Source organism: Aulonocara sp. 'chitande type north' Nkhata Bay, linkage group LG5 (genome assembly GCF_057382095.1).
Source record: "Aulonocara sp. 'chitande type north' Nkhata Bay isolate Kocher_YH1m ecotype deep benthic linkage group LG5, A_spYH_male_GT1.1, whole genome shotgun sequence".
In the NCBI taxonomy this organism is placed as follows: Eukaryota; Metazoa; Chordata; class Actinopteri; order Cichliformes; family Cichlidae; genus Aulonocara; species Aulonocara sp. 'chitande type north' Nkhata Bay.
Genome location: NC_141348.1, coordinates 15,249,053 through 15,264,249, shown reverse-complemented (window position 1 = coordinate 15,264,249; position 15,197 = coordinate 15,249,053). Strand labels below are relative to the sequence as shown.

Sequence of the window (15,197 nt, the reverse complement as noted above, 5' to 3'; positions counted from 1 at the left end):
TAGGTAAAGCGTATTATAGGTCTTCCAAGCAAAGAGAAATTTGCCACAAAGATAATTATAAGTGAAGACATGACTGGCTGCTGGAAGGCTGACTAAAGGGAAGGAGCAGAACAAACAGCAAAGAGATGTACTTTAGCAGACAGAGCTACAGATGGAGGGAGGGAGGAGCAGGGAGCTTTTTGCTGCTCTTGCACTTTTCCCCTCCATCTACCTCCTCTGTCAAATTGCATCCCATAAACCCAAGCTGCTGCCACATGCTCCCACAGGAGACCTGCGTCCGTGACAGCCTAGCCAATCAGCAGCACCCTGAGGCCAGTTGAAAGCCGTTCTGGCACGCCTAAGGCTAGCAGCGTCCAACCAATCAGTTAGAGGCCTGCCTTGAAAGGAGGGCCACGCTTGGCTCAGGGAGCTGCCAAGGCTGCCAATGAGCGCCCAGAGGGGAGTTCAAGTGGCTCAGAGGGAGGCTGCCAGAGGGGTCAGAGTGGACGAGGGCAGACTGACAGTTATTTAGTGAGAGGCTGAGCTCTGTGTCACTCACAACAGCACTCAGCCTTTGTACTAGCGGGCCAGCTCTAATGGGACTGTCACCTTCTAATTGTCCGACTGGGGATGCTGAGAATGACAGACACATACTTTCACTCAAACGCACGGACAATGCAGAGGGACAGACACGCATCTTCAGACACAGAGCGACAAAGAAAAGCCCCCTGTGCACAATTTTCCTTTGTACACAAATTCTCTGCACTTATCATGTCGGAGATTGCGTTTCCTGAATCTCACAAAGGCAGACTGAACTGTCCTCGCACCAAAAATCTACGGCTATTTCAAATACTATTCAGTGGTGATAGTGTGCACCCAAAGAAAAAAGAATGAAGCTGTGATGTTTCCTCTCATCTGCCTCTTTAGCGGGCAAATCTAGCCAGCAGGTAATGCTGACTGCCTGGTGTTCTGGTGTCTGGTTCTAGCTTGAAACAAGGTTTATGAGACTGGTGAGAGAAAATGTAAACATTAAAGATGCAGGCTATAAAACAGGATGCTAAAATGCTCTGCAGAGCTGAGTGGAACTGAGGCTTTGGGTGGTAATTCTCAGTGGGTTAACCCAATTACAGAAGCAATGTATTCCACTGCCCGTATAAATATTGATTAAATAAGCATTACAGTTTCTTTTATGGGATATTTATCTATTTATATGTGGCCACTTCTAAATCACAGACAATGATTTTCCATGAGAAAGTACCGAGAAGAAAGCAAAGCTGCAACATTCTTCCGTAGCATGCATCATTTCATGACAAAGATTTCTAGTCCTAAACTTTTAAAAGTTACATTATGAGCTGAACACTCATGAAAGAGTTGTTCCAAGAGCAGAAAGCAGTAATGAGGCCAAGAAGGAACAGGATCAAATGGCGCAAACAGTCTAAGGCGTCTAAAATGTAATCATCTGCCAGAGCTGAAAAGTGCATCATACTTTCAGGACAGCTCCAAAGGGAGGACCTGTACTCTAAGAAGATGGAAACAAGCGAGCTGTTTTGGCAGATCTTTTGGAGAAGCTGGGTTAGACAGCACTTCCCCATTAGGAAAAGGTAAAGTATGCAGAACTACATTTAAGGGAACTTTATTTCTGGAAACTGCGTGTTATCATTATGGATGAAACTCTGGGATTCTGGGACGCAATCTGAGGAATTGTGTCAGGGGAAAAGCGAGTGAGCGATGTCCTGATTTAAACCAAAGAGACATGTCAACAAACTCTGCCCCTTGAAGCTAAAAACTGAAGCGAGTTTTTATCACCAATAGACAGGCTCGAGAAAACAACAGTGGAGACATTTCAAATCTTTGACCTCACCTTTACACTTAGAGGATAAGGCGTGATGTTTGTTGTTCCATTCAATTCTAATTACATTATATAAAAATGTTACACAGCCGACTGCGGTGGGGTAATAATTTGGACAGATAATGTGATGACTGGGACTCAGGAAGCACTCTGTAGGAAACTGCAAAATCGAACCACTGCAGCACTTAAAGAGCTTAATCCAATTAGGCTCTACATTTATGCAATCTCAGAGTAAAACTCAAAAATGCTCCATGTCTGAGACGAGTAGAAATCTCTCCGGATATTAATTTCTTTTCACCTCATTAGTGTAACCTGGAGTCAGCTGACAACTCTTGTTAGCACTGTCCTCATAAGAGGCGCTAACAGTGTAAATAAAGACATAGATATAAATTACAGCCATAGTGTATTCAAGAACTGAAGTTCATATGAGATGTGACTTCTCGCCAATCAGCCGAAACCAGCTGATTTTATGTACAGTCACCAGAACGTCTGATTCTTGAAAACTGAGTCGAAAACACCTCAGATGAAAAACAACACTTCGTGTTTTTGAACAAAATGAAGACAAAATGCAGATGTGAGGTAAGAAAAACGTAAGTACCCCGTTACGGAAACCGGAAGTGACGTCATTTTCGCGGAAATTGTAGTTTTTTTTACTTGTAGGCCTTAAAAGCCTATACTGGTCATGTTTGACTTTTCTGAATAGTTTCTGGGATGCTTAGAACTCGAATTGCACTGCTGGAAATAGTTTATTTTGATGCTGTTTTCTTTGCAAATTTGCATCATAGGATTGTTTTTTCGTTTTTCCTGCAGTATATAAAAATTGATGTATCTCAAAAATAAAACTATGAAGACACTCAAAATAAATTTCCTGTTGTAAACTATTTTTTGCAACTTTTTTGTATTTAAAGTTTTGAAGGATAAGCCTCTTAAATTTCTCCAAGTAGAAATATATGCAAAAAAAACAAAAATGATTTTCAATTTTTTTTTGTAGTTTATTGCACTTTTTTGCAATTTATGTAATTACTATGCACTTAATGCATACATATTATTAAAATATGGGCTATAATAGTTGTACAGCAACTTGAAATGCTCCCACAAATGGCACTACAACATGTAAAAATATAATATAAGCTCTGGCGGACTTGGTTCTATGGTAGGTCTTAAAGGGTTAAATAAATATCGTCAAATAATCGAGATCTCAATTTCAGTGAAAATAATCGTGATTATCATTTTTGCCATAATCGAGCAGCCCTAGTTTGAAGTGCTAAAGTAGGTAATTTGAAAAGTTTGCCTTAAAGTTGGTTTCCTACAGTATCCTTGAAAGCTCCCACCATCAGCACCGGCAGCAGCAGAAGTGAATGGATGTAAGTACAAGTGATTTCCATCTAGAAAGTGGGCTGCAGGGAATAAGTAATCAGTGTGCAAACTTTTTGGGGAGGTGAGGATTTCTGCCAAGTGTTAAATTTAGATAAACCAGCTTTTGAATAATTTAATATACAGAGGTGCCTTTTGTCCCGCTAACGCAAACAGCCAAAAGCTGGATACAGGGATACTGACACACAGAATGGTGAATACACAAGGTGTGTAGACACACAAAGTAGACACAATGTATTTCAATGCACAAGAGATGCAATAAAACTGCAGACAACACAAGCGCATCCAAAAATCATATTACAAACTCATTATGAGCTGTAATGAAATACACTGAGCAATGCGAGGTTGTAAATACACCACCGTGTTTTCATTTTGGGTACTGAGCAAACAACTGTACAGACATTACAGTGTCATTACAAATGAGCTAACTCTCTCCCCTGCACATAAAATATAAACACATAAACACACGCAGATTTTAGTTACAAAAATACCATTAAAAAGCAGACATTCCTTTGGTTTTAAAAGTAAAGGTCACTCGGATGTTGAAGTGGTTGGCACACATAACATTTGTTTACTTCCTACTGCAGTTATTCAGTCTGTGACACTTATGATACTATGGTATATTACAATATATATTATATTAGAATATATGAGTGAGTTATTAAAAAACATACTAAATCTTACTGAGAAGCTGGTTTAGACAAGATCTTAATTTTACTTTCAAATGTTGCCGTACGATAAGAAGATGTAATAAACGCATCATTGCAGTGAAATTTAGTGCAATAATAAATGGTATAGAATAATGCGCCATAACAGAAACAGCAAATACAGACATTTTTCTGTCATGTTTTCTCTTGGCTTGTGCAATCACATTTAAAAATAACTGTCCACACTCGGCCCAATTATTTCCAACTCATTGTCCTAACCGTGGGTCAGGGAAGAAGCCAATATTTGCAGCCTGGTTAAATGAAAAGGGGAATTTTTTCTCTCCTATATTCAGACTGCTTTCCATCAGTTTTGCCTCATTGGCCCCAGTGTAGGTGCTGCAGGAGACGGTTGAGATGAGAATGCCACAAATGGCCTGAAACTAATGTTGGCCTCTCTCACCCCGCAGATTTACAGCACTCTCGAAAGACTTTCCATTTTTTTCTTTTCTTCTTTTTTGTTTCAATCTCAGCTTGTCCCCCATTCTCCCTTTTCCATCTACCGTCCTCCCCGCTATTCAGTTCCTCCAAAAAAAAGGGAGTAATTCTTGCTATCTACCTTGGTATCCATTTAACTCAAGCTGTTTTTCAACCTCTTCATTTCCACTGCACTTACATCTGTCATGTCAAATAATTTGACAGCGAAAGCTTTGAAGCATATTCCATTTGAACACAATGGTAAATCAATGCCATCAAAGCTGCACCACTTGAAGTTCTTCATGACTGAAACGCACACGTCAAGGTAAATATGGCCTGCAGTAGAACGGAGCTCCTCTACGCCACTGGTGTCTGCGAGCGAGCGAGGGAGACAGAGAAACAGAGAGAGCCATTTCCATTTGTTTCAATGAAGAAAAATTGGCTCTGAGCAACTGAACCAGGATATTGCAATCAAACCTTTAACAGTGTGATGGTGTTGGCAATGAGAGAATGATATGAAACACAACATGAATAACTAATGAGTGTATGTATGAATGATTAACGAAATAAGACTAAATCCATTCATCCATCCATCCATGCTCTTCCATTTATCCTTATCAGGGTCGTGGGGGGGGGGCTGGAGCCTGCCCCAGCTACCATAGGGCGAGAGGCGGGGTACACTGGACAGATCGCCAGTGTGTCGCAGGGCTAACACACAGAGACAGACCACCAGCAGGAGTTTCCATTGTCAAATTTTTAGCAAGCACCTGCATGGTGTGGTTTACAGTAGCATGGACACCCGAAAAACAATGCTGCTCAGCACTTACAGAAGGAACTGCGGATTTATGTAAATTTATTTTGATGATTTTGAAGAATAAATTTCTGTTTAGCTTGGACGTAAATGTAGCACGTCCCAGCATGATGTACGTCTGCTATGAGGAATTCTTTCTAAATATTTATTAAGATTTAAACTAGCAGGGACTGGATCTAAAGCCGTCTAAGGCAGCATTTATGATCCTGCAGAGGTAGCACGTTCACTGTCCGCTCCAGTCCGAGGACTGCCCGCCTGCCTGCAGAAAGCTTTGTTGCCAGATCAAGGCAGTATAAAAAGTATGTGGCACAAGTAAGACTGGTCTGTTGGCCTTTCTTGCTTGTGCTGTTGTTGGTCTGTCAGCAAGTCGCAGAGAAGAGTAAAGTTATGCAGTGACATAAAAACTGCTGAAGAGAAACAGAGTAGCAAACACAATGAAACGTGTCCACTGTAGCCACTGTCTGTGCTTTTCATGCTGTATATTTTATTTTTGAAGTTTTTGATTGCGATTCCTGGTGAACTCCAATGTTGCTCCCTGCTCTATTCCGGCCCAATTGTCAACCAATTAACATTCAGCAGACTGCATTTCGTTGCCCTGTACCTGTGCATGTGCAATGACAATAAAGTTGAATTCTATTCTATTCTATTCTATTCTTACATCCTCTGCGTTCAACTACAGAGCAGTCAGGGTCTTGGAGGGCCGCGTAAACGTGCATCTAGTTGGTAAATAGCCCCCTCCTCCCTCTGTCAGAACAGAAACGTGTATACAGATGGACTATAAATTATGATTAACTGGCACAAACCACATATCCTAGTGCAGAGGTGTCAAAGATAAGGCCTGGGGCCCAAAATCGGCCCAGCAAAGACTCCAATCTGGCCTGCTGGACTAATGGCATAACTTTTGACTGTATTTTGAAGCTTTTTCTAATGATTAAGGCCTCCCTGTGGCCATTTGCATGTATATTAAACCAGTGTAACTGATAGCTAAATACACAGTTAACAAATGTATATTTTACAGTTAAATCTAAGCTGTCATGCTGACAGATTGCTTTCGTTTACTACAGAATAATTACTTTATCATGTACAAAATCTGAGACAGTCTGCTGAAATCGCACTTCTTTTAGTTACATTAATTTCTTTACACTGACCGAAAGGGGAGTTTAACTGGGCCGGCCCACTTAAGATCAAAGTGGGTTGTATGTGACCCACAATGTAAAATTAACCAATGGTTAATTGGTCTTTCCAAGCTCGATGAAGCTTTACGTGAGAGCTTGAGTGTAGAAACGCGAGAGGACAAAGCTCAAAGAGAGCGAGTGTGTCCTGAAATCAAGTGTGAGAGCTTTAAAGGTTGTTCTTGACTACTTCTGAGACCAGCGAGATAAAGCACGGAATCCCCCCCTGCTCCTTTCCTCGGCAGCCTGTCAGAATGAAGAAATATGTTGCAGAGAGAGCCGGGGACAGACAAGCGCACAGACCAAGAGAGTCGCATCCCTTATGGTGCACTGCTTTCCGCTCCGGCCAAGGGATAAGGCACATCTATACTGTGGTGCAATGTATGTAAGAGCATGATCAACCTCAGCACTGACGCGGTCACAAGTATGCAGAAAAGCCTTAATCCAACAAGAAAAGGGGATAAAAGAGGGTCCATTTCTCCAGCAGGGCAGCACAATTTGGGCCCTCCTGTGACACTTCACGGCCCTGTTTTGTGTGTTTGTGTGTGAGGCTGAGGGCTTCCATGCTAGCTGACACGCCTGTGAAAGGCGATTTCCGTAATCCTGAAGTGTAAGCCTTACTGTACAAATGGGCGTAAGGGACTTTGTGTGTGTTAGTGTGTGTCTGTGTGTGTCAGAAATGGTAGTAAAAGCTGCATCTCTGTGTTGGTGACTGATAAGAGGCAGTGAGTGAGGAGAGATTAGACAACCAGCACTCAGCCACAAGAGTGTGACACCCCCACGAGAGTCCTGCTTTAGATTTTCCTTATTTGTTTTGCACTGGTCGTATTAGGGACTGGTTACATACCAGTATAGTCAAATTCTCTCCTTTTGATTTTGAGAATTGTGACATTTTACTCAGAGAATGACAGAGTGGTAGATGGGCTGCAGAGTAAAATTGAATTCTTTCAAGTCCCGGGGCTCTAACAGCAAATGTGCTCTGAAAAAAATGCTTACAATTCAAACTAAAACTGGTATTATTGAAAGAGAAATGTGTGACTGGAATCATTACTTTAGACCGGCGATACATGCCTTATTTTTCTAAAATGTGCTCAGAGTGAGAGAAGTAAAAATGTAGTTTTGAATTTTAAAATCAATTACTTTTTCATTTCATTTTTCATTTCCATGCATTTCCCTGTTTCCTTTTCATGTTCGACTTCATAACAAATTCAGCAGCAAAGGTCTGTTTGGAGGGTTAAAACTCAATTTGACAGCCAACATGTGATTATGTAGTCTAGGGTAGTGGTGGAAAAACCTCGGCAATCCTATTTGGTTAAACTGCGCTTTGTTTTTGTCATTGTTTGCACAGACAGAGGTATCTGTAGTGTACGTATGACAGAATTCAGCACTGGAATAAAGTACTTCAGCACACAAGCTAACATTCAACCAGAATGGCCTGAAGCGACCTCAAAGTTTTAACAGTAAAAGTGACAAACTGGTAAAAGTCTTCACAGAGCTCCAGTTTGAATCACAGAATAGACATTGGACAGATATGCAAGAGCTGATACTTCACGATCATAAACGTACTTCCTCGTGTTGTTATTGTTTGCTCCCTCCTCTCTGTTCACAACTCACACTGATCAAAGTCTGTAATAACCTTAAATAACCTGAATTACTGTGAAGCAGCATTACTCATGCCTTCCACAAGTGTATTCACAGCCCGCTTGTTTGTCGATGGCCTGATAATCAAAACCCACATCTTCCTTTTCATTATTATCAAAACATTCCATGTGACAATTAAATTTATTTGTGTATTCTGGCTCTGATAACACTTTTATTACAGCTGCCAAGGAGGTTATGGTTTCGGTTATGTTTTTGGTAGCATTTGTCATTCTGTCTTTAACCCTTTAAGACCTACCATAGAACCAAGTCCGCCAGAGCTGATATTATATTTTTACATGCTGTAGTGCCATTTTTGGGAGCATTTCAAGTTGTTATACATCAATACAACTGTTAATGCCCAAATTTTAATAATATGTATGCATTAAGTGCATAGTAATTACATAAATTGCAAAACAGTGCAATAAACTACAAAAAAATTGAAAATCGTTTTTGTTTTTTTAACATATATTTCTAGTTAGAGAAATTTAAGAGGCTTATCCCTCAAAACTGTAAATACAAAAAAGTTGCACAAAATAGTTTCCCACCACAGGAAATTTATTTTGAGTGTCTTCATAGTTTTATTTTTGAAATACACCAATTTTTATATACTGCAGGAAAAACAAAAATAAATATTAAGATAAGATAAGATAAGATAGAACTTTATTAATCCCTCGGGTGTGTTCCTCTGGGAAATTCGATAGTATCGATATTATAGTGCAAATTAGCAAAAAAGCAGCATATGAATCAAAATAAACTATTTCCAGCAGTGCAATATGAGTCCTAAGCGTCCCAGAAATGACACAGAAAGTCATAAAGTCAAAGATAACTTTTAAAAACACCAGTATAGGCTCATGAGGCCCTGATGGTAAAAAACTACATTTCCGCGAAAATGACGTCACTTCCGGTTTCGGGCAGGTAATGGCGGACATGCAAAAGTTCGCTCTGACGTCTATTCCAACGTAGGAAGTGTTATGAACAGCTGATCGGATCGGCAAAGCGTGTTTCTGGAATATTATGTTTTTGTTGCTGCAAGTGCTTTTTATGCAGTTTTTGCAAAGCTTTATGTGGAAGGAAACTGTGACCGAGGACAAGCTGATGGCATAAGATGTAAGTACAACTCCTCCGGTTTCATATGCAAAAAAAATTATTGCGCTAGCTTACGTGGTTGCAGTGCTACCGGGATTTAAAAGTAGTTGCGCAAAATGGAGCGTGCCCGCTCTGACCGGCTTTAAAGGGTTAAGCTTGGCAACTTGAAAAGTTTTGACGGGAAAAAACTTTGTAAGGCTGCAGATTGGGGTCGTGTTAACAATCCATTATAATTTGGCTTACATCCACCAGGGGCTTCAAGGTCAACTCAGTGATTTATTGGTCAAAATTTGACAGAAAGCCTTAAAACTCAGAAGCTATGATTCTTACAAATGTGGTGTGTATGCTTAGCAAATAGAAAGTACAGTACGAAGATTTAAAATATCATGTCACATTTGACCTCTGACCTCTCCTTCAAGAGAGAAAGATCAAAGTGATAATAATGCCATATGAATCTTTTTAAATCGTAGGTTTTTAGACTGACAAGAACATGTTGGCACTGGATACTTTTTGAGTACACGATGTACATGTACCCCGTTCCTGAATACGTATAATTTCTTGTTGTTTTCTTGGAAAACAAAATAAACTTGTGATCAAAACTTTTTTCTCTTGTTATTTATAACTAAACATTTAAACACATTTTACTAAACAAATGAAATGAATGCTAAAAATGCACTATAGCCACATAGTAATATTAAACAAAATAGTTCCTCAAGCCCTTATAATTATGTTTAAAACAGGTTTAAACAGGGCAAATAACAGCAGCTTGTACTTTGCATTTGGTTTTACTGCACACTAACTTCTCAAAGTGCACTTAAAAAGAACAAAGAAAACAAAATCAATATATAAAAGAATACTGTTCCCTTAAAAGTAAATACTGCCTGGAGTGTGAGCTGCCTTGGTGGATATTTGCTCTCTGGGTGCTGTATATAAACCCTTAATAAATCCAGATGTCCGTGTATGTAAAAGAGTGGGGATCAGTGCAGCAGCCAAAAACCCCGAAACTGGTTTACAAAAACTTGTCAGTTCTGCTACATATTCAAATAAGGCTTTATTAGCACAAATTTCACAAAGTCTAATTTATAGAGACCTGAGCTCATGCACAGACAAAAACGGGCTGGAGGCTGAATTGATAAAAACACTGTTAAAGCTCACAGCATCATAAAAGGTAAAAATGTCTTAAAAATGAAATTGTTTAAATATGGACACTTGGCTTTCTTGAGACACTTGGCTTTACTGTTTGCATTCTCAGTGTTTTATCCGCAGCTTTTTACATGCAAAATTTTGCATGTTTTGTATCTATCCCCATGTCACAGCTAAAGAACTGAAATGTGCACAACACCGTCCCAATAACAAAACAAAACTGACTGCATCTTCGTCCACAATCCATCCTTAAAAAAGTGTTTGGGCTCCTTGTACACTAGATAACAACATGAATCTATAACCCACAAAGAGATGCACTGTGATGTGAAAAAGTAGTGGAAAAGCTACATCAGAAGATGTAGAAATCTCACTGAGAGAAAATAAGTATTCTGTAGCTCTGCTCTTCTGAAACAAAGCAAGAAAGTTATATTTTTGCTCATTTCAAAAAGAGCTCGACCAAAATATTTTGCAATTTAATGTTTCTTTCATTGGGTAGATACTGGGTTAAGTCACCTTCTGTTACAAGGTTGTTCACAAGTTATTTAGCACAAGGTTCTCCACAAACGTGAGTGTGATATTGAAGAGGGGACATTATCATTTGGCCGTCCCAGTCATGAACGGCTCCACAGCGCTGTGGATATCACTGCATCTAGGCAGGATTCTGACTTAGAGGCTTTCGGTCACAATCCTGCAGGTGGTAGCTTCGCACCATTGGCTCCTCAGCCAAACACATACATCAAATGTTTAAACTTGCAATTCCTGTCGTACTGAACAGGACTGCTATAGCAACAACACATCTTCAGCAGGGTAAAACTAACCTGTCTCACGACAGCCTAACCCCAGCTCACGTTCCATTTAATGCCGCTCGTCTTAGTCTTCACACAAGTCAACAAAAAGCCAGATCAGCACTGTTTTCAGTTTTATTCCACTCTGACCTCGAGGCAGAGGTCTTGCTCTCCTCCCTTGACTTTTTCTTCTGTTACCTCTCTGACCTCCCTATGCCTCCTGCCCCATGTGAGAAAAACATACCACTTCTAACTTTCTCCCAGAGTGATCACTTTAGATGTAAGCATATTTGACTTACAATAGCCCTAAAAACTTACTCCTTTAAACAACCCTATTTCCAAAGAAGGTATTTTCCCCCCTTTTAAAAAAAAAAAAATTGATTTTTTTGTGGTCCCCAGAAGCACAGCAGACAAATCACCTGGCATCATAACTTAAATCAGAGACAAGAGCTGTGCTTTTTTACCCGCTGGGTGTGCTTGATAGAAAATCTCAAAATGTAGAATCTCTCAGCCTCATGGTGATTGTAAGAGATACTACAGAATAATCCCCAGTCTTCTCTCTTTCTTTGCTTCGGTAAGTACTTTGAAAGAAAACATGGCTTCTACCTGGTTCTTCTTTCAATCTTAGCTTTTCGCTGCAAAGATAACTATACAAAAGTTTGTGGTGCATCAAACATATTTCACATCAGGAGAAGACACATTGTTTGCTGAAGTTACTCAGACTGTCACTTACTCTGACAAGCATATGAGGGAAAGGTCCTCTGGAGTTTTCAGGCACATTAATAGGCGGGATGACCCAGTCTCGCTTCTGTCGCCTCAGCCCGTTGGCAGAGGAGCCTCTCTGATGTTTTCGAAGGAACTTGATAACCCTGGGTGGTGAGTCCCAGACTCTTGACAGCATTTCCTCAATGCCAATCTGAAAAGAAAATGCCACACATATCATAATATATCATGCCATTCTATGTCCTGCACTGAATAATTTTGCGTAATCTTTCATTTGATATTATTTTTGCCATGCCGGGCTTGAAGGTGATTTTACAAAGTGCTGTGAAATGAAAAGTTTTCTCTGCTAAAAGTAAAATACCTGGTGTCAGTGTAACAACAGGTTTTAAGAGAGTGATGGAGGCAGGCACTGGGAAATATAAATAAACATCCCTATGAATGCGGCTGCATCACAATTCCTGCCTTTGGCATGACACCTGAGCCTGCCCAAGTCCTCAGCTTCTGCCTCAGAAAGTGAGATTTCCCCCCAGGCTGCATAGCTGGGTTTTGTCCATAGAGCTGCTGTGCTTTGTCTGCATCCCAGCACAGATTTTTGCAGACAGACATGCTTTCCTCCCATCCCTGTCCTCCCATGCAACACTTTGCCCAGACACAACTCTGTCATCAAATCAAATAGTAAAGCACCCTTTTGTCTTTGTTTTTTTTTAATCATTATTTTCATGTTGTTGAGAACAGTCGCTAGCGACTAAATCATGTCTATGCTCTGGACTAGTATTCTGTTTCTCAGAGAGTGTGTGTTCTCTTATTTTTGATGCACTTTCAAACATCATACAGACCACAGTGGTGGGGACAAGTTGTACATTGCAGTGCATGGGCGAAGACACCCCACCACACTGCACTGACCTCCCCCAGCTATGGCTGCAGAGAGAAGATTGTGTTCTTACTCATCTTGCCTGGTGAAATAAGGGTTAGAAGGGTGTGTAAAAGACTGAGTGTTTTTCCCCGGATCCTCTATGGTGTCCTCCTGTGTAATATGGCTATATTTCTGTAATCCACCTATAATCCTATTGTTGTCTCTGCACCCCGCGTACACACACACATTCACTGGCAGTGTGTCGCTGTCACCTGAAGCACAGTGGAAATCCTCCCGCTCGTCCCACCTGGAATACACACAACACAGTGGCACAGGGACGTGTGCGCACGAGCAAACAGACGAGTTACCACGCCAAACGCAGGCCGGCAGTTCATCCTATCAGCGCACATCTGCTTTCCCTGCGAGGGAGGCAGACTGTAAGCTACACCCGAACAAACACAGTGAACATTTTTCATCTTTTGTTTTAACTCTTCCCTCATTCACAGCTCAGAGAACTGGACCGTAAGCTCAAGCTCAGGCTCTGAGGCAGCAGGGGCTGAGGGTTTAGCCGGAACGCCACGTAGGGGAAGCGGGGCAACCAGGGGTGAATGGTTAGGGGACAGAAAGAAGAACGAGGGGACCAGATGTGTTTCCCAGATAAGATGGCTCTCATTCTAGCTTCACTCATCCAAAACACTCACAGGTACCAACTGGCGCAGTGGAGGCAGCGTGTGCCAGGCCCATCCACGGTAGGCAGGTGGAATTAGTCTCTGTCTGTGAATTTGAGAGTTTTTCTGTGGCTGAGTGTGTTAGCAAATGTCTGTTAAAAACAAAAACAAGGGAAAATAAGCCGGCATATCAACATGACAAACATACAACAGAAAAAAAGCCCGACTCTCCAAACGGAATGATGATGATTGAGAATATTTATACAGGCGTATACGGTCAGTTATGACATGTGCCATAGTTCATCCTCAGCTATGTTCAGTTTGGTTTGCTGCTCCTATGATAAAACCCTTATCTGCTTTCCCGGCTATCAGCAGAAAACACAATAAATGAATGGATACTCTTTATCGATCTGCCTACTGATGATAACAAGGTTGAAGAATTCCAATCGGTCGGGCCTCAACATTCCTTGGAAGGAATGAAGAAGTGAATAAGAGATACAGTCAGGCAGAGTGACAAACAACCAAAGGGAGATATCCTTTATTGTAAGCCTGCTTGTGGATGATATCAGTATAGTGGCTGCATGTGACTGTCATTTTCAAACAGCATAGCAGATGACAGGCTGCTGGCATCCTGACAGACCCGAAATTACAAAGAAAAACTGGAACACGCTCTCGGTGGGCTTTCATGGAACTAGGTGCACATTAGGTTTGGGATTTTTCTTTTTTGGTCTGAATAGTGAGTTCAGTCATGCCTGTGCGCACATATGGAGAATTGTGTGTCCCAGCCTTAATGCAATGTGCAATGCATGTGCGCACATGGGCAATTGTGTAAAAATAATGCATGAACATATGTGCGTGGTGAGTTGTCTGTGAGTTTGCACGTCTCAGTGTGTGTGATTGTGCGCTCGAACACATAACAAGGAGTCAGTTAGTGTGCCTCTGATGTGCCGGAGGCTCCTGAAACCCAAAGGCATGCAGGGCCAGCTGGCACCTCTCTGCTCCCAGGCATGTTTCGTGTTGCTGGGGCAGTCTTCAAGCCCGCAGTCCCTGAGCCCTGAAGCTGACATCTGGAGGTTATCAGTCTGACAAACAGGCAGAGCCATACAATAAGCGTGTGTGCTCACTGATATATCTGCTCTGAAACATTTGATTCAGACCTTTTGATTTTTTTTACTGCAGCAGTTTCCCTTCTAGTTTCATTAATACAAAAAGACATCAGAGCGCTAGTCTCCAATAAGACGAATGTTCTTTGACATCTTTTATCAAAACCTAAATTGAAGAAAAAAAGACATTTAAAAATAAAACTTTCCATCTAAAAAAAAAGAGAAAAGAAAACAAAAGTTGAAATTTTAGTTGTTTCTCTTTGACTGTTGAGAGTTGCAGCTTTCCAGGGTGGACTGTCAACATCATCAGGCTTTAATCACAAAGTTAAAGCAGAATGAAAAAAAAAAGCAGGCATCCAACCCTGACGCTGTTTTCAATGACCGCTGGACCCCAGGGTCCTACGTTCCAACCTGCTCTCGGCATTCGCTGTAATCTACCTTGAACAGGTGAGGCTTTCTGAGGAGAGTGTGGTTAAAATGCAAATCAAATAAGCACTAAAACCTGTTCCGGCAACCGGTGGACTCCAAATCCAGTGGTGCATAACTGATGGGCTCTAAGCTGGTGGAGAAGGCAAACCAACGTGCCATGAAATCAGTATGAGTTGGAGAGCACTCAACGAGAGGCCCTACCTGTGTGTGGTGCGATAGCTTGAGTACATAAACACAGCGGAAAGGGCTTTCAGGCCAAAGATGCTCTATACTTCAATTGCTCCGGTATTGTACACTGGGAAAATTAAATGCTACAACTAACGGGTGGAGCACATTCCTGGTAGGATAATTTCTGCCTCTGAAACAGAACAGAGATACTAAGGTGGTTATTAAAAGCAAATCAGCGCACTCTCGCTGGTGCTATACAACAAAGAGAGCACAGCAGGAGAAGAAAGCCAAA

General features: G+C 41.2%; 1 protein-coding gene across 2 annotated transcripts in view; it reads right to left on the bottom strand.

The window, feature by feature from the left end:
- Nucleotides 1-15,197, bottom strand: part of cdh4 (cadherin 4, type 1, R-cadherin (retinal)) — a 241,205-nt gene that overhangs the window by 58,683 nt on the left and 167,325 nt on the right. For both annotated transcript variants that reach the window (XM_086291574.1, XM_086291575.1), the window contains exon 5: nucleotides 11,695-11,877. In XM_086291574.1, coding sequence (XP_086147700.1) covers nucleotides 11,695-11,877 — 183 coding nt within the window. The remainder of the gene's footprint in view (nucleotides 1-11,694; nucleotides 11,878-15,197) is intronic.